This window comes from Furipterus horrens, unplaced genomic scaffold (assembly GCF_987537825.1).
Source record: "Furipterus horrens unplaced genomic scaffold, mFurHor1.1.pri manual_scaffold_3, whole genome shotgun sequence".
Taxonomy (NCBI): domain Eukaryota; kingdom Metazoa; phylum Chordata; class Mammalia; order Chiroptera; family Furipteridae; genus Furipterus; species Furipterus horrens.
This window is the reverse complement of record NW_028327173.1, coordinates 15,429,356-15,453,541: the sequence shown is the minus strand read 5'-3', so window position 1 is coordinate 15,453,541 and position 24,186 is coordinate 15,429,356. Positions and strand designations below refer to the sequence as shown.

The 24,186-nt window shown below is 39.0% G+C and overlaps 1 protein-coding gene across 2 annotated transcripts in view; it reads right to left on the bottom strand.

Moving 5' to 3' along the window:
- The window catches only part of CLIC4 (CLIC family member 4), a 60,608-nt gene extending 36,602 nt beyond the window's left edge, over positions 1-24,006 (bottom strand). Inside the window, exon 1 of one of the 2 annotated variants that reach the window (XM_090268807.1) lies at positions 23,749-24,006. In XM_090268807.1, the coding sequence (XP_090124933.1) occupies positions 23,749-23,820 (72 nt within the window). In that variant the 5' untranslated portion in view covers positions 23,821-24,006. Of the gene's footprint in view, positions 1-23,222; positions 23,242-23,748 lie in introns of those variants that run through there. The other variant, XM_090268808.1, reaches the window with a different exon arrangement.
- Positions 24,007-24,186: the final 180 nt, after the last annotated feature.

The window sequence follows — 24,186 nt, the reverse complement described above, 5'->3', positions numbered from 1 at the left end:
TACAATAAACTTAGGAGGATATTATGGTATAGTGTAAAGCATTACTCAAGAAATCGGGATGCTTTTATTCTATACCCAGTTTTTCATCAACAACAATAAAATTAACATATAGGTATATCTAACAACAGCATCCAAGAAAAGTTTCCCCTTAAAATTTTTCTGTTTTTTACTACCTCTAACAGCATTAAACAGTCATTACTTTAAAAACAAAAAAAGCAGCCCCACCCAGCCGTAACAAGGAGCCCTCACACCCTGGGTATCAGTGGAGGCCAGCAGGGACGCCAGGGTTGTAATCTCCGCCTCGCTGTGACAAAGCAGTGCCACTATACTTCTGCCCTCCAAGCCCATCAAGAGCAGTGTCAGAGAAGTTTTATGTGAGTGTCAGAAGTTTGAACAGAAGGTTTAAACAGACCCAGGGTCTTCTCTGGCTGGTGTGGCTCAGTGGATTGAGCGCCTGCCTGCGAAACAAAAGGTCACTGGTTTGGTTCCCCATCAGGGCACATGCCTGGGTTGTGGGCAAGGTCCCCAGTTGGGGGTGTGCAAGAGGCAACTGATTGCATCTCTCTCACACTGGTGTTTCTCTCCCTCTCTTTCTTCCCCCCTTCTCCTTTCTCTAGAAGTAAATAAAACCTTTAAAAATATATATGGCTGAATCCTGAAAAAAGAATTTTTTTATTAAATAAATAAAAGACCCAGAGTCTTATCATATAAAAACATCCAGGTTTCAACTGAAAACCACTTGTATTACAATGAAAAAAGGTAATCAACAGATGTTAGCATCAAGATGACAAAGATGTTAACCCTGGCCGGTGTGGTTCAGTTGGTTGGAGCATTGTCCCATAGACCAAAAGGTCATGGGTTCAATTCCCAGCCAGGGCGCATATGAGAGGGTAATCGATTAATGTTTCTCTCTCACATCAGTGTTTCTCTCTTTATCTCTCTGTCTCTTCTCTCCGATCCCTTCCTGCCCCATTCCCCCTTCCTCTTTCTCTAAAAGCAATTAAAAATGTCCTCCAGTGAGGAAGGGGAAAAAAAAGATGACTAAGACGTTAGAATTATTGGAAAAAGATTTTAAAGCAGCCATGATTTAAAAAAAAAAAAAAGTGCTTCCATTAGCAAATATGAAGAGCTTGAGATAAATGAAAAAATGGAAAGCCTCAGGAAAGAAATAGAAGATGTAAACAAGAATCAAATGGAAATTTTAGAACTGAAAAATACAATAAATGAAAGTAAAAGTTCAGAGGATTGGCCCAACGGCCAAATGGAGGTGACAGAGGAAACAATCATGGAACTAGAAGACTGAACTATTGAAATTACCCAATCTGAAAAATAGAGAAAAAGTCCATGAAAATGTAAAGCTTCCTATGTATTTCCACATTTCGATGCCATCCATCTAACAATCATTTTTGAAGGCTTCATTGTATGCTACTAACCCAACATTTTCACATCTAGAACTTATTCTGTAGAAACCCTAACACAGACGCCCAAAGATAAGTAAGAGGGAGGAACACTGAAGCCCTGTTAACATCAAACACTGGAGACCACCCAGTGCCTCTCAGTAAGGGTCTAAGTCAGAGACCACCTCCTGAGAGTGGAGGTCTGGACCAGCCATTTAGCCTTTGCTGGCATGGCTTGGGGTAGGGCCAGTTTTTTTTCCTCTGGTGTCTGGAGTAGAGCAGCTATTGTCTGTAAGTTTACTGCCTTGCTTAGGCTGCCCCTTTCCTGGTTCTCTGGCTGGAGAACAGACTTTTGTCCAGGTTTGAGCTTGTTGGTGTCTCTAGGTTGCCAGTGTCTATAGCTCCAGATCTCTGATGTATGAGGCAAAAACAAACAGACAAGGAAACTCACCACCTTGGCAAAAGCATAAGTATTGAATTTAAAAAGCAAAATTAAAAATGTATAATATGTGGTATATCCATACAATGGATTATTATTTGACAATAAAAATCAATGAAGTATTGATACATGCTATAACTTGGATGAACTTTGAAAAATTATGCCAAATAAAAGGAACCAGTTACAAGAGATGACACAGTACACAACTCCACTTATATGAAAAGTCCAAAATAAGCAAATCCATAGAGACAAAAAGCAAATCAGTGGTTGCCTAGGGCTTGGTTGCGGGGGACAACTATTAAAGAGTAACTGCTAACAGACACAAGGTTTCTTTTTGGAATGGTAAAAATGTTCTAAAATTAGACTGTGGAGGTGGTTGAGCAACTCTGTGAACAGACTAAAAACCACTGAATTGTACATTTTAAGTGAGTTCATTGTATGGTATATGAATTATATCTTAATAAAACTGATTCAAAAATATATAGACAGATTACAAATATCCACATACTGGACAGGATTTTAATTTAGAATACATAGTTTGAAAATTATGATTTCATATTGCAAAAAAGACAAGTCTATAATGTTTTCTTAAAAATGAGAAAACCCAAATAATCAAAGCAAAAACTTGAATAGTCCCACTGACGCAGAAATAACCACCAATTTCCAGATAAAGGACAAGGTAGCATTCATTTGGGTTTTGTTCTTATAACGGGGGTAGTTTTGTTTAAATTGCTCTCTGGGGCTCCACTCACACACTAAACATCCCTCACCCTCCTCCCTCAGGACCTCTGTTGTAATTCTTGAATTGCCTAATACCAGTATTTAATCAGAAATGGCTGGATTAACTCCTACATTGCAGAAAAAGGGTCAGTGGTAGATGCCATAAATATTTTAATGTTTTACTAGGTAGAGGTTAAGGAACTGCTCACTTAGAAAACCTAGCTTAATCAGGTTATAGAAAGTTAGGTCTTAAAATCCCAAGGACGGGCTTCAGCTTCGTGGCATTCTATTTCCATGTGTTTATGGGACGAGGGGTGAGGGGTGATGATGACTGGGGGAAAGAGAGAGGCTTCCTCTTAAGGGAAGAATGGGCTTCTGACCAGTGAATCATGTCCCTTAACACATTTTCTAGAGAATGAAGAAGGCAATGTGCTGCCAAAAGAACGAATGCAAAAACTTTAAGATCTCATTTAACCTTTAGTGTGGCATCTATCTAAATTAGCTGTCTAAATACACAAAATAGCTTGCTTTGTTCTACATTAACCTAAAAGTCACAAAACAAAACAACATGATAAATGGGCAGTCACTTGGCTTCTATTACCTACTTCTTTGGTTTTTGCTACACACATGCTAGAACCAAAGTCTAGAGTCTAAAGGTTTGTTTAATAAGCTGTTATCCTTCTACAGCGTCTGCAGAGTATGTGGGAAATAACAAGGCTTAGAATCAGACAAACCTGGTTTTGAATCCTGACTTAACTACTCATTAGCTGTGTAATCTTCAGTAAGTTACTTAATATCTGTGAAACTTGGCTTTACACACTTTTTATTACGGGCATCAAATCAGTTAGGGTACACACACTGCTTCTGGTACATGGTAAGAGTTTAGTAAACGTTACCTAGCTTTAAAGATATTCATGCATGGAACTCAAGTACTTATCTATCTGAAATAACCTACTAAAATCTAGTCATTGCTAAAGTCATCAAGATTCAGTTACTAGGATGCTGTTGAAGGAAACAGCTAAAATGCACAATTTAACCAATTCTTTTTTAGCCAAATATAATGGTTTAGTAATAATTTTTTTAAAGATTTTATTTTTTTGAGAGAGAGAGGAAGGGAGGGAGAAAGAGAGGGAGAGAAACATCCATGTACAAGAGAAACATCAATCAGTTGCCTCTCAGATGCCCCCAATGTGGGGAACCTGCCCTGCAACCTAGGCATGTGCCCTGACTGGGAATTGAACCTGTGATTTTTCAATTCGCAGGCTGAGGCTCAATCCACTGAGCCACACCAGCCAGGGTGAATAATAACCTTTTTAAGCACATTCTTCTACCCAGAACTATCCATAGTTAAATCTGTTGAATGGAAGAGATAATTCACCTTCCAGTAGTTTCAAAGGTTATCTGTTTCTGTTTAATGTAACCAACAGTTTAATTTTTTTCAAGAAAGCCTGTCCTCATGTACAACAGCCTTCACAAATGAGGTTATACAAAAGTCCTCTCTCCTCCTTTCCTAGGATGACTCCCTCCGCAGCATTCTTCAGGAGCCACACCACTATTCCATTACGCCCTCCATTCATTCTGCACAATAAGGCAACATAAATCTGGACAACGACATGGCTATACCTGTCCTTCAAATTAAGCTCCAGTCTCACCTTCAAGAAACCTTTCTAGATCACTGTAGCCCAAGTCAATGACCTGTCTACTTCGATTCCAGCTACTCAAACTCTATGTCAACAAAAACCATGAGAGGACCTTGTTAGAAGGCTGCTTCTGATTTAGTAGACCTGGAGTGGGGCCCAAGATTCTGCATTTCTTACCAATTCCCAGGGAATAGCAAGCCTATGCCGCTTATTTAACAATCATGACTTGCCTTGTGATTTCTTAAACTGTTACTGTGTGTTATTACTTTACTAGTCTTACCTCTGCACTGTAATCTCCTGAGCTAGACTGTAAATTCATTGTGATGTCATACTTTCAAAAAATCTTTTCATAGGATAACCTCTGTTGTAGTTGCTTTACTATTCATTAGCTTTCTACTGATTGTTAGCAATTAAAGCCTTTGAGTTACAAAGAATGTGTTCCAGGTTAACAGTACAGAAAAAAACTTACGACAAATCTTCCTAATTAATAATTTTTTCTCAAAAACTTAAATTAGGTCTCTGAATCCCTTGAAGCCACTATAGCAAACTCTGATCACTGTCTGCCCAACATCCATTTTCTCACTTATTTCTTTCTGATATAACTCCTATTTTTGATCAGGCATCCATTCCTCCTTCCCCCAAAGGACACAGGAGATGCTGCCCAATTCCCAATTTTAGGGGTAAATCCTGATTGATTCTAGGCCAGTCGTGATAATTCCATTCCTCTTGCCAGTGACTTAGGCATAATCATGGGACCCAATTCATTGACGAGGCAGAGTCTCCTGAAGAAAAGTTTCTTGCTGTAAGACAAAAACACCTGAAGAGAAAACCCTTGGATGTGAAAGCTATGGCTGCTGCGGCCAACCTGACAGTAGCCTGAGGCTGCAACCAATACAACAAGAGGACAAGGCCAAGAGAATCCCAGCAAAGGGAGCCTGACCCCGGCATACTACTCATAGAGCAGTTCTCCTACTACACTTCTTTCACTGGATACATTTCCTTAATGGTTAGACAATTTGAGGTTGTTTTCTGTAACTCATAACCATAAGCATCCAAACCAGTATCACCATTTATTTCTAATTAAGATGACCAGGTGGTGCAGCTGGTTGGAGCATCGTCCTGTACACCAAACGCTGCAGGTTTGGTCCCCGGTCAACGCACACAGAGGTTGCCAGCTGAATCTCCAGTTGGGGAGCATACGGTAGGTAGGCAACTGATCGATGCTTGTTTCTTTCTTTCTTTCTCTCTCTTTCTCTCTCTCTCTCACTGATGTCCTCTCGCCAAAAAAAAAAAAAAATACATATATATATACATATATATATATATATAAACATATTCTCTGGTGAGTATTAAAAAAAAAGACTAGATGGAAGAATGAAAATACTTGAGTGTGCTAAGGAATAAAAAAAGAAAACTCTCAATATAAGTTAAAGGAGATATAGCCATTCCAGGGCTCTGGTTTGTTACAACTAATTCTACTTTCCATAGGCTGTCATTTAGACTTTGATCTAGGATTTTAGTGATCTGAATAGCACAGGCCACTGAAGTTCAAGCTATGGGCTCTCTCCTCATTCACAGAACATCTTACAGAACACCTCCTTGCCTAGGACCCAGAGATATCTATTTAACATGCAACACATATTTACTATCTCCCGAGCACTGGGAGTTGGCACTGTGGAAACAGCTATGAATGAGACAGACCGACCTGACCTCATAAAAGATTTCTGTGGAAGAAACAGATAATAAATATATCTAGTTAAAAATTATAAACTGTAGCAAGTGCCTAAAGGGACACGAAGTACAGAGAGAGAGGAGAAGGTGTACCTACTTTAGATTAGATAGATGGTCAGAGAAGCTCTCTTAGACCTAAAGAATGAGAAGGAGCCGTGCCAAGAGCTAACGTGGCTAATCAGTATGAGAGAGAAGTGGGATTGGCAGGGGCCAGATCACGAAGATTTTCTAGACCAAATTAAGGAGTTTGAATTTGATGCTTACAGAGGGAACAATTTATTCATTTATTTAACAAATGCTTACCAAGTACTTACTATGTAGAAAGAAATAATTTAACACAATGATTAATGGCAAGGACTCTGGAAGCAGAGTGCCTGGTTTAATACATGGGTTCTTCTACTTAACCACTTGTATGATATTGGGCATGTTACAATACTTAACCTCTCTGGGACTCAGTTTCCTTACATGTAAAATGGGAAGTAATAATATTATTATTACATTAAAGGAGTTATTATGAAAATATCTTAAAATATTGCCCAGCATGTGGAAAGTGCTCAGTAATAAAGTATTAAATGCCAAGTACAGAACATATTCCTGACTTCATGGAACTTTGGGGGAAGGGGGTGCCAGAGAATGAGGTAATGGGATACCACTGAGGGTTTTGGTGTATGGGGACATAAGAGCACAAAATCCAGTTTCTACTTGCAGACAATAAATCATACTTGCTACCACACGGAAACCAGGCTGGGGGCACGGAGCTGGTGAAGACTGGAAGGAAGCTGGGACATTTACTGCAGCAGTTCCAGTGGAATGTGGCCTGGATTAGGTAGAGGCAATGGAGATGAAAAATGCATGGATTCAACTGAATGGGGAAGGTACAATCCTAAAGATTTGTGGATAGTTTGGGTGTGGGAAATGAAGGAAAGAAAGAAATCAAATAACTCTTAGATTTCTGATTTGAGCAACTGGGTAGAGGAAAACCTCAAGATGGGGGTGAGTGTACCTACCCTTTGTTAGAAGATAAAAAGGAAAATCCCAGCAGGTGAGCATGGCCAAGTGGATTGAGCGCCTGCCTGGGATAAAAAGGAAAATCCCTTCAAGCGGTAATAACATGTAGCCTTGGCTTGAAAATATTTCTCAGGTGTGGAAGGCTACAAACAAAAATTAACGTTGTTAACACTGCAGGACATATTTGGGGAGAGGAAGGGACAGGGATATTAACCTTACACACCTCTGTGCTGTTTGTCTTGTCTTCTTTTTCAGAAATAAAATTTTAAAAGAAAATATTCCAAATGTTTACACATGATAACCCTCTTGTCCCAAACCACTGCCAAAATATTAAACTTCCTAAATACTACAAAACTGCTTTTTCCTTCAGATTGCTTTTAAAAATGCTAAATGCAAAGTAGTTCAAAAACTACTAACTGAAATAACACTGACAGATGAGAAAGATTCTACTGAACACTTCTGTTCTGGTACACACCGAAGCATATACTGAAAATGAAAACAATGGCTCTAATCTGTACTAAAATCAAATCCGATCTCAGCCAGAACACTTTGTTAAAACAAAGCGTCAGATATACAACCACCAGACTTTCCATCTAAGTACAACAGAACCATAATAAAAACATGTTCTGCTGGAATGTTTACATTCACTCCTCAAAAGCCTTAAAATAATAGGAGCCAAGACTCTTCAGAGCACATTATAAGCCATATAATTAAAAACACTGAATGACAAGGGGAAAAAAAAAAGATGGCCAGAGGTATATGACCTTTTTCCTGTCTGGATCAACCTTGAATCTACTCCCTGTAAGAATCAACTACAGTAAATGAAAAGTCACCAAAATTGCCCGAAAACAAGTTAATAGCTACTGTGTAACTTAGCAGTTTATTTCTCACTTGATATGTACTATATGAAAGTTATTAATATATATTAATCCTCACAATAACCATATGAAGTTCGGTTATTGTTTTCCTCATAGTTCAGATAAGGAAACAGATTTAGAGAAACTAAGTAACTTGCCACAGGTCATACAGCTGAGGAGCGGCAGAAGTGAAGTCTAAGCCCTGGCTGCTGTGGCTCAGTGGATTGAGCATCGGCCTGCGAGCCAAGTGTCGCTGGTTCGATTCCCAGTCAGAGCACATGACTAGGTTGCACGTCAGGTCCCCAGTTAGGGGCGCGAGAGGCAACCACAGTGATGTTTCTCTCCCTCTCTTTCTCCTTTCCCCTCTAAAAATAAACAAACAAATAAACAAATAAATCACTTAAAAAAAAAAAAAGTGAAGTCTGCATTCTGAGGTCCACACTATTTTACAGTTTCTTACTCCAAGGTAAGGAGATGCTGGATTAGTCTCATGATTTATATGGTACAACCACCATCTCACTCATATGGACATCACCTACCAAGTAAAAGAAATTACCTGAACCACAATCATTATAGTGTAATCCACAAATGATATTTTAAATTTTCTAGTAGCTATATTTTTTTAAAAGAAACAGGTGAAATAAATTTTAATAATACTTTATTTAATTCAATATATCTAAAATATCATCTCAACATGCAATAAACAAAAAGTTATTACATTCTTTTTCTTGCACCAGATCTGTGAAATCTGGTGTATATTTTATACTTATAGTATATCCCGATTCAAACTAGACACATTTCAAGCACTCAACAGCCGCATATGCCTAGTGGTGGTGGCTACCATACGAAACACAGGAAAAAGCCTCTGAACAACCAACACCAGTGTCACCAAGACCACATGCCAAAAAGGTCATGTACCCAACTAATCAACTCAACATTCAAGCTCTCAGAAATTATTTATTCTTATTTAAACAATTTTAACAAGTTTGCTTATCTGGCTTAGCAAACCACAACAGATCACAATAGAAAATTAAAGGAAATGGGCTGCATCAATAGAGCTAAGTTGGCAAAGGAAAAAACAGAAAACACACACACATAAACATACACGCACCCATGCATGGGCACACCCAAAGGAGATCTAGGTTCAAAAAGCAGAACAGCTGAGGCCATTTAGCAGAGAGGCAAAAATAGTCTTACACAGCTCACCAATTCCTGAGGCCACCACTACATTACTGAATTTGTATTCAGAATGCTGACATTAATTGGCAGTTAAATCAGCATTTTAAGAAGTCAAGGAAACATTCATATATTTTAGAAAAGTTTTTTGAAATATTTTCTTTTAAAATCAATTTGAGAACTCTGTACTATTTTTACAACTTTTCTATAAATCTAAAACAATTCTAAAGTTAGAGTTAATTTTTAAAAATCAATTTGAGGCTTCTAGTAAGACCAAGTAGATACCATAGGATCAACCCTCTGCCCCATTATAACGACAACTTCCGGACCAAAGAGCCATTTGACAGCACTGGAGAATGAACAAGAGCAGGTGGATGTGGGAGGGGCGTGGACACTTGGAAGAGGGAAACAAGAGTGGACAGGTTTCCCCAATTTTTATCTTTTAACTTCGTGCCATGCAGGGCAGCTAAAACTCCAATGGAAAATTCAGCGCTGCTGGCTTGAAGAACCAAAGGACAGAGCTCAGAGCCACCATCACCACTGGAAAATAAGGTAGACCACCATAAAAAAAGAGACTAAGAGAATGCATTTTGCATTCAGCTGTGTTAACTATCTGCTTTAAAAATAAATAAATAAATAAATAAAAGACGCACTAACCAGTGTGGCTCAGTTGGTTGGGCATCATCTCACAAAGCAAAAGATTCACCGGCTTGATTCCCAGTCAGAGCACATGCTTAGGTTGCAGGTTCAGCCCGGGTATTGATGTTTCTCTCCCTCTCTTCCTCCCTCCCTCCCTTGCCCTCTCTCTTTAAAAAAAAGGAAAAGAAAAGAAACAAAACCAATATTGCTCAAAGGTGAGCAGAACATAACATTTGCAATATCCAGAATACAATCAAATTATTCCCCATAGGAAGAAACAGAAAAACATCACCCATTCTTAAGAGAAAATATAATCAAACACACCCCAAACTGATCCAGACGCCGCAACTTGCAGACAAGGTTTAAGGTAGTTATTATAAACCATGCTTAATAATATAAAGTGAGAAAATATGTTCAAGATAAAGACAGGAAATTTCAGTAGAGAGAAAGAGTTCACAAAAAGCAGCAGCAAATCCTAAAACTAAAAAAAATACACTATCTGAAACTTTTAAAAATAACTAAATGGTTTTAACAGTAGAATAGAGAAGAGAAAAAGGATCTATAAATGTGAAGATAGATCCAAATAAATTACTCAAATCTGAAGAATAGGAAAAAAAAAACAAGTGAAAAAAATCAACAGAGCCTCAAAGACAAATGGGAAAATGTCAGAAGTTTTTTATTTTTAATTAGAGTCTCAGGAAAGGAGAGAGAATAAGGCAAAAAAAATTTTCAAGAAATAACGGCCAAACTTTTCCCAAATAAAGACAAATGTACAGATTCAAGAGGTTTCAAGAACATCAAATAGGAGTATAAAGAAAGTCACATGTAGGTTTATTATAATTAAAATGCTAAAAAGCCCTGGCTGGTGTGGCTCAGTGGATTGAGTGTCGGCCTGAGAACTGGAAGGCTGCTGGTTCGGTTCCCAGTCAGGGCACACGCCTGGGTTGTGGGCCAGGTCCTCAGTTGGGGGTGCGCGAAAGGCAACCACACACTTATGTTTTTCTCCCTTTCTACCTCCCTTCCCCTCTCTCTAAAAATAAATAAAATCGTAAAAAAAAAAAAAAAGAAGAAGAATCCTGTTACCACAGAGTGAAATTTGACTTAAAACCTGAATAAGAAAATACTAAGTAAAACATGGGTCTTACACTAGGCAACAGAATCTAGCCTCACAGTAAAAATATATGTGAAAAAGACTTAACAGATAAAAACAACTAAAGAGGGAAAGCGAAAGAACTGGCGATAGGAAAATAACACAGTCAGAAAACTAAAGAAGCGAACATACTGACAACCTGACTCAAAAAGAGGCATAAATATTATGCTGAGTGAAATAAGCCAGGCAGAGAAAGACAAATACTATATGATCTCACCTAACACAGGAACCTAATGAACCAAACAAACAAATGAGCAAAATAGAACCAGAGGCATGGAAACAAGGAGCAGACTGACAGTGAAAAAAGAAAGAAAAAGAGGCATAAGCAACTATTCTTTATACACAAAGCAGAATCTTCTTATTTTTAATTGTGTTTTAAAGAAAGAATTCTTGTAAACGGCTTGAGTTTTTTTTAAGGGACAAAGGAAGGCAGACCATTGGACTGAAGAGTTAGGTAACTGTTTAAATGAGCCAAAAGTAAAAAAAAAAAAAAAAAAAGAAGAAGAAGAGAGAAATAAACAAAAAAATCCCAGATCCCAAAGCACTGGCTGATCTCATTAACTCTGCTTAAGAAACTTTATAGATGTGACTTCACTCTTGGATTACATGTCTATATTTAGTTTATACCTAATATGGATAAAGTCCCGAGCTAACAGCCATTTCCTCTATCCACAGAAAGAAACTTCCTTGCTTTTTTCCTATCAACAATGCAAGGACTGGTGTACGCTCCTCTGAAAGGAGAGGTTTAACACACACAAACACACACACACACAAATATTAACTTACTATATTTTTTAAAAAATTTGGACTGCTTTAACACATAAATTGAAAAATAATTCTAAAATCAAATATGTGACGGTCAAGTTCCTTAACAAGTTCATAAATAACCCCTTTACTTTATAAAATACTAATTAACCAGGCTCCAAAAATGCACAGAGGTGAGGTAATGGAAATTTTAGTTTCCTTTCAAATTTAACCAAAAGAACTGAAAGCAACCAAACTCATCTAACAAAGCATCCAGGCTCGCTGGTTGTTAGTATATTTTAGATATATATTTAAACAGTCTCAGAATTTTTTATCTTTTAATTTTTCAGGGTGACTGAAAACAACAAATACTAAAAACAAAACTCTGGTAGGTAAAAAGTCAAGTTTCAAATAGAGAAAAATACAAGCAAATTTTAAAACTCTTAGTGGTTAAGAGTTAGGCTCTGAACAAATCTCAATACTGCTCCTTACCAGCCCTGCGGCCACACACAAGCAATGACCTCACCAAGCTTCACGTGTGAAATAGTATCGATAGCACCTATTTCAGAGTTCATACGAGGATTAAATTAGCTTACATGTAAAAGGCTTGGCACATCTGTTTTGGTGCCTGGACCATAAGGAACACTCAATACTACCTATTTTCTTATGACTATTATTCTGGCTGTAAGAGAAAAGCAAAAACCTACTGTTCATTTTCATGTGTCAGTGTACTCTATCTTATACAGAAATAAATTGTTTCAAGAAGCTTTTAACATTATACAAGAAAGGATATTAAAGTCACTTTCTGACCCTTACATTATCTATCAATTATAGCCATGCTAAATTTCTAAAGTTTTATCATCATTCCATTGTGGGATGGGTGAAAAAATATATATATTTTTTAAATCTTAGGGTCTACAAATAAATTAGGAATTAGGCGACTTCAACTCTTTCTACCCTTATCCCTCAAAAATTACTAAGATAAAACCTATAAACCTATACTAGTTCTATTTCTTCTGCTACAAATCAAATAGAAAGAACCTACTCTCTCCTGCATTTTCCCTAAAGAAATCCTTAGATAAATGCCAGAGAATGTGACCAGTTCAACTTTATAAGTGAACACCACAAAAACCAAGGAATAGTGAAAGGTATTAGCACAGTCAGCTAAGTGAAATATTTATGTAAAATCCATAATTCAAAAGAACTTCTGCGGAACTACTAGATTCTATATGCCATAGATTCTTCTTTACTTCTTTGGTGCTCTCACAAAAAAAGGCAGGAGAGGGAGGGAGAGGAGTTGGTAAGAAAAGAGAAACAAGAAAAACATCCCTACTAATAACAGACTCTCAGCTGTAGCTACAAGTCCAAAAAGAGCTGCTGAGGCAGATGGTCTAAGATGGCAGAGTCCAATCTGAATGTTCTTTAGTTACTTAGTGTCAACTGGATCACGGTTCACTGAAGTTAGTTCAGGGATAAATTCAAGTCTCATCTTGGGCTTTTTTTGTACTAAACCTGCTCTTCTGATAAATAATGGAAAGTTTCTCACTTAGGGACAGCCTGGTAGATGCTTCTCTTAGTAACATCCTGGAGATTAAAACCACATATATTGAATACATAAAGTAACAATGAGCCAATACAGTCTTAACTCAGCATTCCAAAAGGCCCATGGAATAAGAAGAAGAAAACAATGCTTACTATGTGTCAAACGCTAAGTACTTCTCTTATATTAACTCTTTTAATCTTTACAAAAGCCTAAGAGGTAGATACTATTTATTACCCCAGCGGAGACCCTAAGGCAGCCCGTGAAACGTAGAACCAGAATTGAAACACTGTCTACATGGCTCCAGAGACCATGCTCTTAACTACTACGCTAGGACAACATGACAAGCTCCAAATGACAACTCAACGGCCTACTTGAAGTAGTGTATCTAACCATCATCAAGTCTGAAATAGGCTATTCAGTGCCTTACATGGGAAACAGAAATGATCCTTCAAGCCAAAAATCATCCCCTGGTTCTGACTTTGGAATCTTGGATCTCAAATATTACAACGGACAGAAAAAAACCTTTACAAGCAATAGCAAGGCAACACTATAATTAACACAGGGGACCCTGCTGAGTCTTCAGGACAAAGACCGCAACTCTTCACCAGAGTGGCTGTCAAGACACATACTCAGGGCCAGAACACAGCTGTGAACTCTCCCTTGGATCTTTTTTATTTTGCAAGGGGGAAAAAAAAGTAAATCTGTTCATTTCAATCTAAAATAAAAAGTCATTTTTTAAAATTGTCATCTGAGGATATCAATAAAAGGCACAGTTATCAACCAGTGACACCAATTAGAAACCTAAGTCATTTCTCACACCTCTCTATCACACACAACTCCTTTAATTATCTTCCCAGTGGCTGCACCTTCAAAATTTATCTCAAGTCCATTCTCTTCTCCCCATCATCACCCTAATCCAAGCCACAATCATCTTGCTTGATTGCAATGGCCTCCAACTAGTTTCCTTGCTTCCACTCTTGCCTCTCTTCAATTCATTTTCCACAGTGACCAGACTACTCGTCTTAAAATGCACATCAGACCATGACACTCCCTTGCTTAAATCCTGTTAAGAAATGCTCTTGACACTAAGAATAAAATTCACATGACATACAAGAACCCCCATGATGAAGCACGTCTGTCACTCACACTCTACACCTTGCTTTTGTCCTCTCTATTCCAGGCACACTCTCAATTTGTTGAATTTATCACCAGCCTTTATGTATGCCCATTCCTCCAGCCTAGAATGCTCAACCCCTCTTTCTTCTAATACTATTCATTCTTCGTGTAGTTTCTCAGAGAAGCCCCCATTAAGCTTCCATCTAAATTGAATTTCCTGTCATTTTTTTGCTCAAGATGCCCTGTTTTTGTCTTTAATATAATTATATACTGTATTTGTGTATTTCCTTGACATAAGCTTCTTCTACTAATAAACAATAGGTTCCATGAGTTCTTAATTTATTTTAATTTTGCCCTGACTGGTGCAGGTCAGTTGGTTGAGCATTGTCCAGCAAAGCGAAAGGTCGTTGGTTCAATTCCAGTTAGGGTGCATGCCTGGGTTGCAGGACAGATCCCCTATTGGGGGGCATGTGAGAGGCAACTGATAGATATTTCTCTTCCTCTCTTTCTTCCTCCCTTCCCCTCTTTCTAAAAAAAAAAAAAAAGAATAAAAATTTAAAATATATACATATATGTTCTAACAAGTCAAAAACTAAATTTCTGATCGCCCCGTCAGAACTACAGTAGTTCTCCCCAGCCTTCCCACCTGAGTTAATGACCTTCTAATTAGTCTCTCTTCTGCTCTTGCCCTATGTGCTGTTCTCAGCAAGGCTACCAGAATGTCCTGTTAAATAGAAAACTGCATCCCCTATCATTCTTTATACTCTTTATCGTACTTCATTTTTCTTCACAGCCCTTATCACTTGTAGACATAGATTTATTGTTTGCATCCCACAATTGAATATGAACGCCATAATGTTCATTGATATGCCCAAGCCACTAGAACAGTGCCTCAATTTCTGTTAAATGATTGCATGAAAAAAGAACACATTATTCTGCAGCCAGAAATGGGAATTGGGGGGGAGAGCTTGATGAAGCCAAAAATATTTCAAATAAAGGGAACATCAGCAAAGATCTTCCATGAAGGCAGACAAGTGCATAGCATGTTCGGGATTCAACTAGCTAGAATATGAGGTAAATCTGTAGCTGTTGTGCAAATTGGGATCATAATCTGAAAGACTGAATGCCAGATAAACAAGTTTGTATCTAAATCAATAAACAACTAGAGACAGTAGGATCCATTTAAGATTTGAGGCAAGAAGTATTTTATTTTAGATAGATTAAAATTACAGAATATGGCATAAAACTAATTATTGAGGAAAAAGATAAAAGTTTCTTTAAATAACTGATAATACATCATCCTTAGTAGATTCAGTAATACAAACTACCATTCATCTGTTAGCACACAATGTAAACATTTTACTCATTTCTGTGTCAATTAATTATTCAATTAATGTTTGCTTCTATTATGATCCCTATACTGCAATCAACTGTTCTTATATCCTCCAACTATAAAATGAGCATTTCTTACCTACTACATAGATATTGAAGGGGAAAATTAATACTAAAAAATAATTTGGATTTTCAAAACAGAGCACAAAGGGAGGGTGTATCTTCAAACCATTTAATCAATATCTATAATATGAGCAATTCTAAGTGCTAACAGATAAGACAACATTAAAAAACTTGCTTTCTTCCAGCAAAAATCAAACAGGATAAGTGTTCCTTTAATGCTATTTAGGAAGATAAATACAGATACAATCTGAGTTTACTTGATAAAACCTAAATAAAGTAAATTCTCTTTAAACCAACTCCACTCAAAACATGTTACATGTTAGATTGCACTTGGGCTTCATATTTCATTCATCCAAGCATTCTGCTGTTATGAGGAACGTCAAAACATTATATATAAACTCTCTTCAATAATTCAAGCAAGGTTATAAAAAAGATGAGGACATATAACAAAATAGTAACAGCAGCCACTTCTAGAAGGTTTGTGATTTTTCATTTGTGCATTTTTGTGTTTTCTAAGATGTCTACAGTAAACATGTAGTGTTTATAATTTAAAAAAATTTTTTTAAACATAATGCATACCAAAGAATATCCTAGGAAGCACAAAGAAAATTAAATTATTTTTCAAATTTAGAACCAACATTAAACTAAAACATACAAAGATTAGCTACTACTTATGCTAAGCCATTTTTTTTTATCCTCACCTGAGGACATTTTTTTCATTGCTTTGGAGGGGGGGGCAGGAAGGAGAGCAAGAACACCAGGCAGGGCAACTAAGTCATCTTTTTAAAAAGATTTTATTTATTTATTTTTAGAGAGAGGGCAAGGGAGGAAGAGAAACATCCGTGAGAGAGAGAAACGATCGGTTGCCTCTCGCGTGCCCCCAATTAGGGACCTGGCCTGCAATCCAGGAATTGAACTGGCGACCCTTTGGTTCCCAGGCCAGAGCTCAATCCACTTGAACCACACCAGCCAGGGCTAAGCAATTTTATTTTAAAGTATATTTGCAACCGCGGCTCTTGCTGACAATTACAAAATGTAAATGAAGTCAATGTTATTAAGGATTATCAACAGTTTTTACATGATTTAAAGATTCAACGAGCCCTAATTTTTAAACCAAAAATTTAAATTCCTCTGTTCAGCCCTGGTTGGTGTGGCTCAGTGGATTGAGTGGCAGCCTGTATACCAAAAGGTCACTGGTTCAATTCCTGACCAGGGCACATACCTGGGTTATGGGCCAGATCCCCAGCTGGGGGCATGCGAGAGGCAATCAATTGTTTCTCTCTCACATGGATGTTTCTCTCCCTCCCTTCCCCTTTCTAAAAATAAATAAATAAGATCTTGTAAAAAATTTTTAAATTCCTGTGTCCACTAAAATATGCTGTAACCTAGAACATCAAGTAATATAAAACTTTACACTCTTCATAAGTTCATGTCTTTGAAAATGTTTCAAGTCAGTCTTGGGCATATGTATATTCAAAGCCAAAATTTCACTTAATTAACCACCTTTTTCTCTTGATTAGTCTATTCAGTCTGGTCTCATAGCTACCACTCTTCCATTTTCCCGAGTAGCACAACAGACTAATTTGGTTGTCTTTAGTTTTTAATGAACCTTTACCCTAGTAATCAACCAACTGGTTTTCATGTCCAAAATAACTTGTTAAAGGAGGAAAACAAGCATAGCATTCACGTAGCTTTATAAGTAATTACCTCAGCTTTCAACAAATGGTTTGATATTGTATTCTCTAACATTTGTTCAGATTCTTTTTTTTTCTTAGTTTTTATTGACCTTTGTTCAGATTCTTTTTGTCTTCTCTCACAAAAACCAATAAACAGCTATGCAGCATGGTGGTAAATTTCAATACTTAAATTATTACAGTTGACTGACATTTTTACAATTCTATTACAAAAACTAGATCCTTGTCATAAGAAGGAATTATTTTACATGTATAATTAGAAGTAATCATTTTATTACCAAGGGGGTGGGGCTGTTATACTCCTTGCTTATAATCACACTGTATTCAGCTTCAAGAAAATAAAAAACAAATAAATCCATGAAACTAAATATATGCATGAAGAACTTGGCCCTGGCTCTAATACCGTTACTTCTTCAAAATATTACTGTTAAAATTTAAGATGCTCTTAATCCATCTTTGGCATAAGCATCAGATATAGTCTTATTTATCTACATTAAATTGCTATTTTCATAAATTTAGACTAATAAAGTTTTCTAGTTTTATATTTTAAATAAAGGAAAATAACAAACCAAATAAGGCTACTTGACATCCCTTGTACCAATACTTGCTACTGAGCACTACGGGATAAAAGCCAAGCCTCAAAAAAAGACAACAGGATTAAGTCCCAAGAAAATTCACAAACTGATGTCCCGAATTAAATTTAGATTCCTGTTAAATCATACTTGAATGGTTTGTAATCATGACCTAAATGTTCTTTTTCCTTCAGAAACTCCCTTTCCATTCTCTACAACAGCCTTAAAAATAGGCAAACCCAACGAAATCTGAATTCCTGTCTTAATCACACTTGCCATCCTGCCTCACACGTTTCCCTTTTATGGACTCACTAATCCCCTATTCAGGAGACACCAGGAGTCTCCACAGCTCTAATGAAACAGGAAGAGGGAAAGTCTTGCTCATCATCCTTTAACTGCCTTCCAGGCTTCTCTGTAAGCACCCTTCCAAACCAAAAGTGACCTTTCATGACAACCAGGTCCTCCACATTGCCTCTTTTCTATTATTATCATACTGTATTAGGATTCTCATGTGTTCAGTCCCCTTGGCTCAGAGGTCTCCTGTTATTTTTTCCAGTTTGCATCCCTTTCTCTCAGATCTTTACATTTAACCAAAACGATCTGTGTTAACAGTAGCATTGTTAGATCTTCAATAACAGCTCAGGCAAAGCTCAGCGAAAGCAGAGTTCCCATTAACTTCACATTTTTACATTCATTTCTATCTCCTGAATTTTCCCCTCTGAAAACCTCAAATGAACAGCAAACCAATTACATCCAAGGAAACACTATATTGATGCTGAATAGTCTTTGTTCAATTATGAGAACAAAGTTCTCAGCACCATTTCCTATAGAAAATTTATTTCACTTGTGTGTTTTTTAAAAAGAGGAGGTTGAAGCCTGCCCTTGAAACAAAACATTGAGAACTCCTATTTTATACTGGCAGAACAGCTAAGAGTTGGCCCACCTGTATGATCCATTCGCACCTTCCCAAGCCCACTGGGAAGTTGCTGAATACACAGCAATCCAAAACACAGGGAAGTGTTGTGAGAACCAGCAAGACTAGGAAAATTGTATGTATTAGCAAAAACTTAAGTTAGGTTTTAAAAATCTCACCCTTGACTTTTAAATGACTTGTCTCCCTGGCACTATGGATTTAAATCATTCCTGGTTCCTTCTCCTTTCAAAATTATCAATCTACCTATTGGTTCCTGCATAAGGAATGAACTAACATTCCCATTCTTTGCTATTCTTTGTCCACCTACTTCACTTGTTTTTTCAAGGTCAAGTTCAAACCTACTTTCATCTTTCCCCAGCTCCTAGTCCAACTTAATGTGAACCACACTTGACTCGTTAAGCATGTACCATTTTGTACTGTTTTCTTTCCAATAAAACTTATATACTTAAAGATGGGAAATATTCAATCATTTCTTATATCTCCCACAGTACTTAACTCAGTATTAGGCACTTAGTTCAAGCCAGTAAGTCACAGATAATCATCTAGCCTAAATCCTTTTTCAATACCTTGTTTATAAAAATTATGCTTGACAATCAGAATGTCACTGGCAGAGGGTTGGGGGATGGGGGAGTATAAGGGACTAAATGGTTAATAGAAAAAAAAATACAATAAAGATTAAATCAAAAAGAAAGTCACCATTTACTTTTTTAGAAAAATGGTTCTTAACCCTTGGGTTAGGAATCTACAGGGGAAAAACTCACATAGAATCTTTCATGTAATTTCAAGGATTTACAGAATCCCTGAATCCTTTAATGAAGTCCACATTTAACAATAATATACATACTACCACCCTGGCTGGTGTGGCTCAGCAGATTGAGTGCCAGTGTGTGAACCAAAGGTCTCTGGTTAGATTCCCAGTCAGGGCACATGCCTGGGTTGAGAACCAGGTTCCACCATTGGGGGTGTGCAAGAGGCAACAGCACATTGATGTTTCTCTCCCTCTCTTTCTCCCTCCCTTCCCTTCTCTCTTTAAAAAAAAAAAAAAAAAAAAAAAAAGGAATAATAGACTATCAAAACAAAAATAGGTGTTTATTGTGTGCCAAGCACTATTTCTAAAGCTTGGTATATGACTAGATCACATTTTCCAGCATTCCTTGCAGTTAGATGAAACCATGCAATTAAGTTCTCCCCAATGGAATATGAAAGGAAGTGACAGGTAGAACTTCTGGGTTGGGGCCCTTAAGAGAAACGTGCCTCCTCCATATTCTCCACCTCCTACTGGCTGCAGCCAGGACTTCTAAGCCACCAGCTTTGACTACTCAGAGGACAATGCTCTGGGGATTGGTGGAAAAACAAACTGGGAAGAGCCTTAATCCCTATACAGCTGTAAGTAGGAAAGCCACTTCAACATCTAAGACATCCTAACTGAACTGATAGGCGAGAAAAAAAATAAACTTCTATCTTATTTGATCCATTGTTTGGCATGGATTATTTATTATGGCATCTTAGACAACGCTAATTAATACACACAGATTACCAGTTAATCCCCTCAGCAAACCTATAAAATTGTTATTATCATCATCCTGATATTAGAGGTCAGGAAATTAAGGTACTGAGAACTTACAAAATCTGCCTGACACTACTGGAAGCCAGATCTAAGCCAAGCACTCTTGTTCCGGGGTCCAAGCATATTAGAAACCCTGCCAAATATCTCAAAAGAAACAGCTATTCTTATGTGTTAAGCCACTCTGCACAAGAATTTTTTTTTTACAACCACCACCCCAATTTCTTACTGACTAGTAAGGGGGTCTGCATCTAAATATGTACATACAAAATGACACACAGTATTTACTTGCTTACTGTGTACTAGTCACTGTTCTATGCCACATAAATTAACCAATTTAATCCCATGAGGTTGGTCTATTAATATCCCAATTGTGCAGATGAGGCACAGAAAGGTTTAAGCAACATGTCTGGAAATACAATTAGTAAGTGAACAAATTGGGTTAGAAACTCAAGGAGTAGTCAGATAAGACCTTAGGCCCTTGCTAAAAGGTTTGAACTTCACCCGATTGGTTGGTGGTTCCCAACTGGGGCTGGTGTTATCAAAATACACACCTACCAGGTCCCTCCGGGTGGCGGAAGTGAGTATTCTCACTGTGGAGGATGACTGTTTTCCTCAGCCTCTGCGCTACTGTGAAGGTTCCTTTCCTAAAATGGACAACTGCTGTTACACAGGTAATGGGGAGTCCCTGGCTCATGTGCAAATAATTTCAAAAATGATACTCAAAGAAAAGGGAAATGTAACTTTGAGTCCAGTCACACTAGTTGGGAGGGTCCTAGCCTATTTCTCTTAAATTTAAAGCTACCTAAGCAGGTAGACTCAATGTTTTTCACTCATGTGCTTTAAGTGTAGATAATAGTTTTCTGCTACAGAAACCTTTTGGCAGAATAATTAACACTTTAAAAATACAACACTGGACAACCACGGCCTCTGCCCTCTCACTGCTTTCAAAATAACTACATTTACAAGGGTATTTCCCCCCATTTGCATTTCCTGCATATAAGTGTTGAGAAGAAATGAAAAGTACTCTACCACAATTTATCTGCCCCCCTCTCTGTCTCCCTTTGAAACAACTACCCTGGCCTATGCTGAATCACAGGGCAACCAAAAACAGTACACCTCTTACTTCACAAACAAGGAAAATAAGTCTCAAGAGAGGAAAAGCCACTCTCGCCCGAGGTAACCAAGCCAGCGAGTCAATAACTGTGACTTGGACCCTGGTTCTCCGACACCAAGGCCCGTGAGAAAGGCTTACAGCCAGTGGTAAACAGGATGCATTTAGCTGGTTCACAAATATTTTTTTATCATTATTCTTAAAAAAAACCCACACCTAATCCAGTTTCACAGGTATTGTTACTTAAGGCCATGCTACGGTTTTTGAAAAGCAAATTGTACTTAGTAAATACTATTACTGACCTAAGTAAATAATACTATTGATCTAACACAAAGATGGAAAAGTGGGAAGGGGAACACACGTGACTCAATTTTGGGAAACAAATGCACCATGTCCTTCTTCTAATTTAAGGGTTAAATTAATAGTAAGCAGGGCATTAAGCATTTATCTCTTCCTCTCTAATTCATCTTCATTTTTTTTTTTCTTGTCCTATTGTATTGGCTAGGACCTCCAGTACAGTACTGAAATCATTACTGAAAGTATCCTTATCAGATTCTAAATGCAATGCTACTTTTGAAGTTGCACTATTGAGTATCATGCCTTTTGTTCATTTTTAGTAGTTACACTGTTTTTGAGTTTATGGAAATTCCTTCCTATTCCTAGGTCAGCGAAAAAACTTTAACACTAATTTCTGGCGCACCCTTCGCCATTCTCCATGCTGCCTTCCACTCCTCTTTCTCTTATTTCAGCTTCCTTCTACCTGCCACCCAAGGTAACTGAGACTCTTTTAAGATATTCTGGGGTTTCTATACCTATCTCCTGTTTCAGTTTCCCAGACCCAAATGTTTCTAAAACTGATAACTTCAAGAAAATCCTAAAATCATCACTGTTTTGATCACTTGCACATCAGTTCTTCTCTCCATGCCTCAAAAGCAAACTTCAATGTCTTTCCTTCGTTAAAATAAAAACTTACGAAAACGAACAAAATTGTTCTGTGTTTGTTGACTTTCCCTCAGAGCCTGGCTCTGAATGAGTCGGCCGAAGTAAGGAACTAAACGAATCTAGAAGATTTTAAAGAAGTTTTGAGGGAGGCAGTTGGATCCAGATGTTCTTAACTTCTACTCTCTCCTTTGCTCCAATGAAAAATATGAAAGAAAGAAAGAGAGAAAGACAGAGAAAGGAAGGAAGGAAGGAAGGAAGGAAGGAAGGAAGGAAGGAAGGAAAAAGAAAAAAGAAAGAAAGGAAGGAAGGAAGGAAGGAAGGAAGGAAGGAAGGAAGGAAGGAAAGAAGGGAGGAAGGAAGGAAGGAAGGAAGGAAGGGAGGAAGGGAGGAAGGAAGGAAGGAAAAGAGAAAAGGGCAGGGATAGAATTTTTAAGCAAATAAGGTAGTGCCAGGACATAAAGGTTGAAGAGACCAGAGGGGTAAATCTACCCTTTAAAGCCCAAGCTAGTTATGAATTCTTTCCCTCCCGCATCAGCTTTTCTTTCACAACAAAAGAGCACACACAATCTTTCCCGAGGCAGCCACACCGAGGGGAGCAGCCAAAATGTTGCATCATACAAAACATTCCGCGTCTGAGAAACAAGAAAACCAGATGGTGGTAAAATACCTAAAACAGGAAAACCCAAGTTGGGGATCTCGGGCTTTTCCGGAAGCCCAGGAATGTCTGCTCTTTTTAAAAACAGAAAAAATTAAGATTGCATGGAAAATAAAAGTTACGGTGTCATACCAGCGGGGAGAAAAATGTTCTTTCAGAAAGCGTCCAAAGTTCAGTTCATCTCACCACTGGTTCGAGGTTTCGTCTCCCCGGCTGGGGGTGGAATTGAAGGGCTGAGAAGTGGGATGGGGGGGGTGGGGGGCTCGGGAGCCCAGCGCCCGGGGTGGAGGGGTGACAGGAACTCCGGGACCCTAGGGGGAGCAACCAGTCCCACATGGACGCGGGACTACCATCTGGTGCCAGCCGGAGCCCGCGCGGCTGAGGGTGGTGAGGACAGCCCCGGAGTGCTAGCTTTCGGGAGTCGTGGTCCCACCCCGGCTCCCTGGACCAACCTGGAGGCGGGAAGACGCGGGTGGGCCCGAGACAATGGGCCGGGGGCGCTGGAGCAGCGCTTTCCTCAGCCCTTAATGCCCGGCGCCGCGCGGGGGCGCTGCGGGGGCGCGGGGGCTGATGAGCGTCCCTCGCCCAGGGACGCCGCCCCCCGCAGCCGGGTTGGCGCCAGGGACTCAGCGGAGCCGGACAGCGTGCGAGCGCTCACCTTGACGAAGAGCTCAATGGTGGGCTCTTTGTCTTCCTCCTTCAGCCCGTTCAGCGGCATCGACAACGCCATGGCCGGCTCGGTGGTCTCCGCGGACACTGGTAGCGGCGGCTGCTTCTGGTCCCGGGTTGCTCTGGAGTGGCCTCCCGCCGCGCTGCGCCTTCCAGGACAGTGCCGGCGTACAGCTCGCCTCACTCTGGGACCTCAGCACCAGCCCACGCCTCGAGCGCGACTCAGGGGCTGCCCCAGCCGGAGCTGCTTCAAACCACCGGGCGGGACCCGGGGGCGGGGCCTCGGGGGGGCGGGGCCAAGGCCCGGAGCTCAACTCGCCAGAGGAAGTGGGACGGCCGGACCTTGGGGGCGTGGCCTCGAGCTGGGAAGGAGACAGACCACCGCCCCGGCGCCCGGAGACTGCTGAGGGGGAGTGACCCAGGCTCG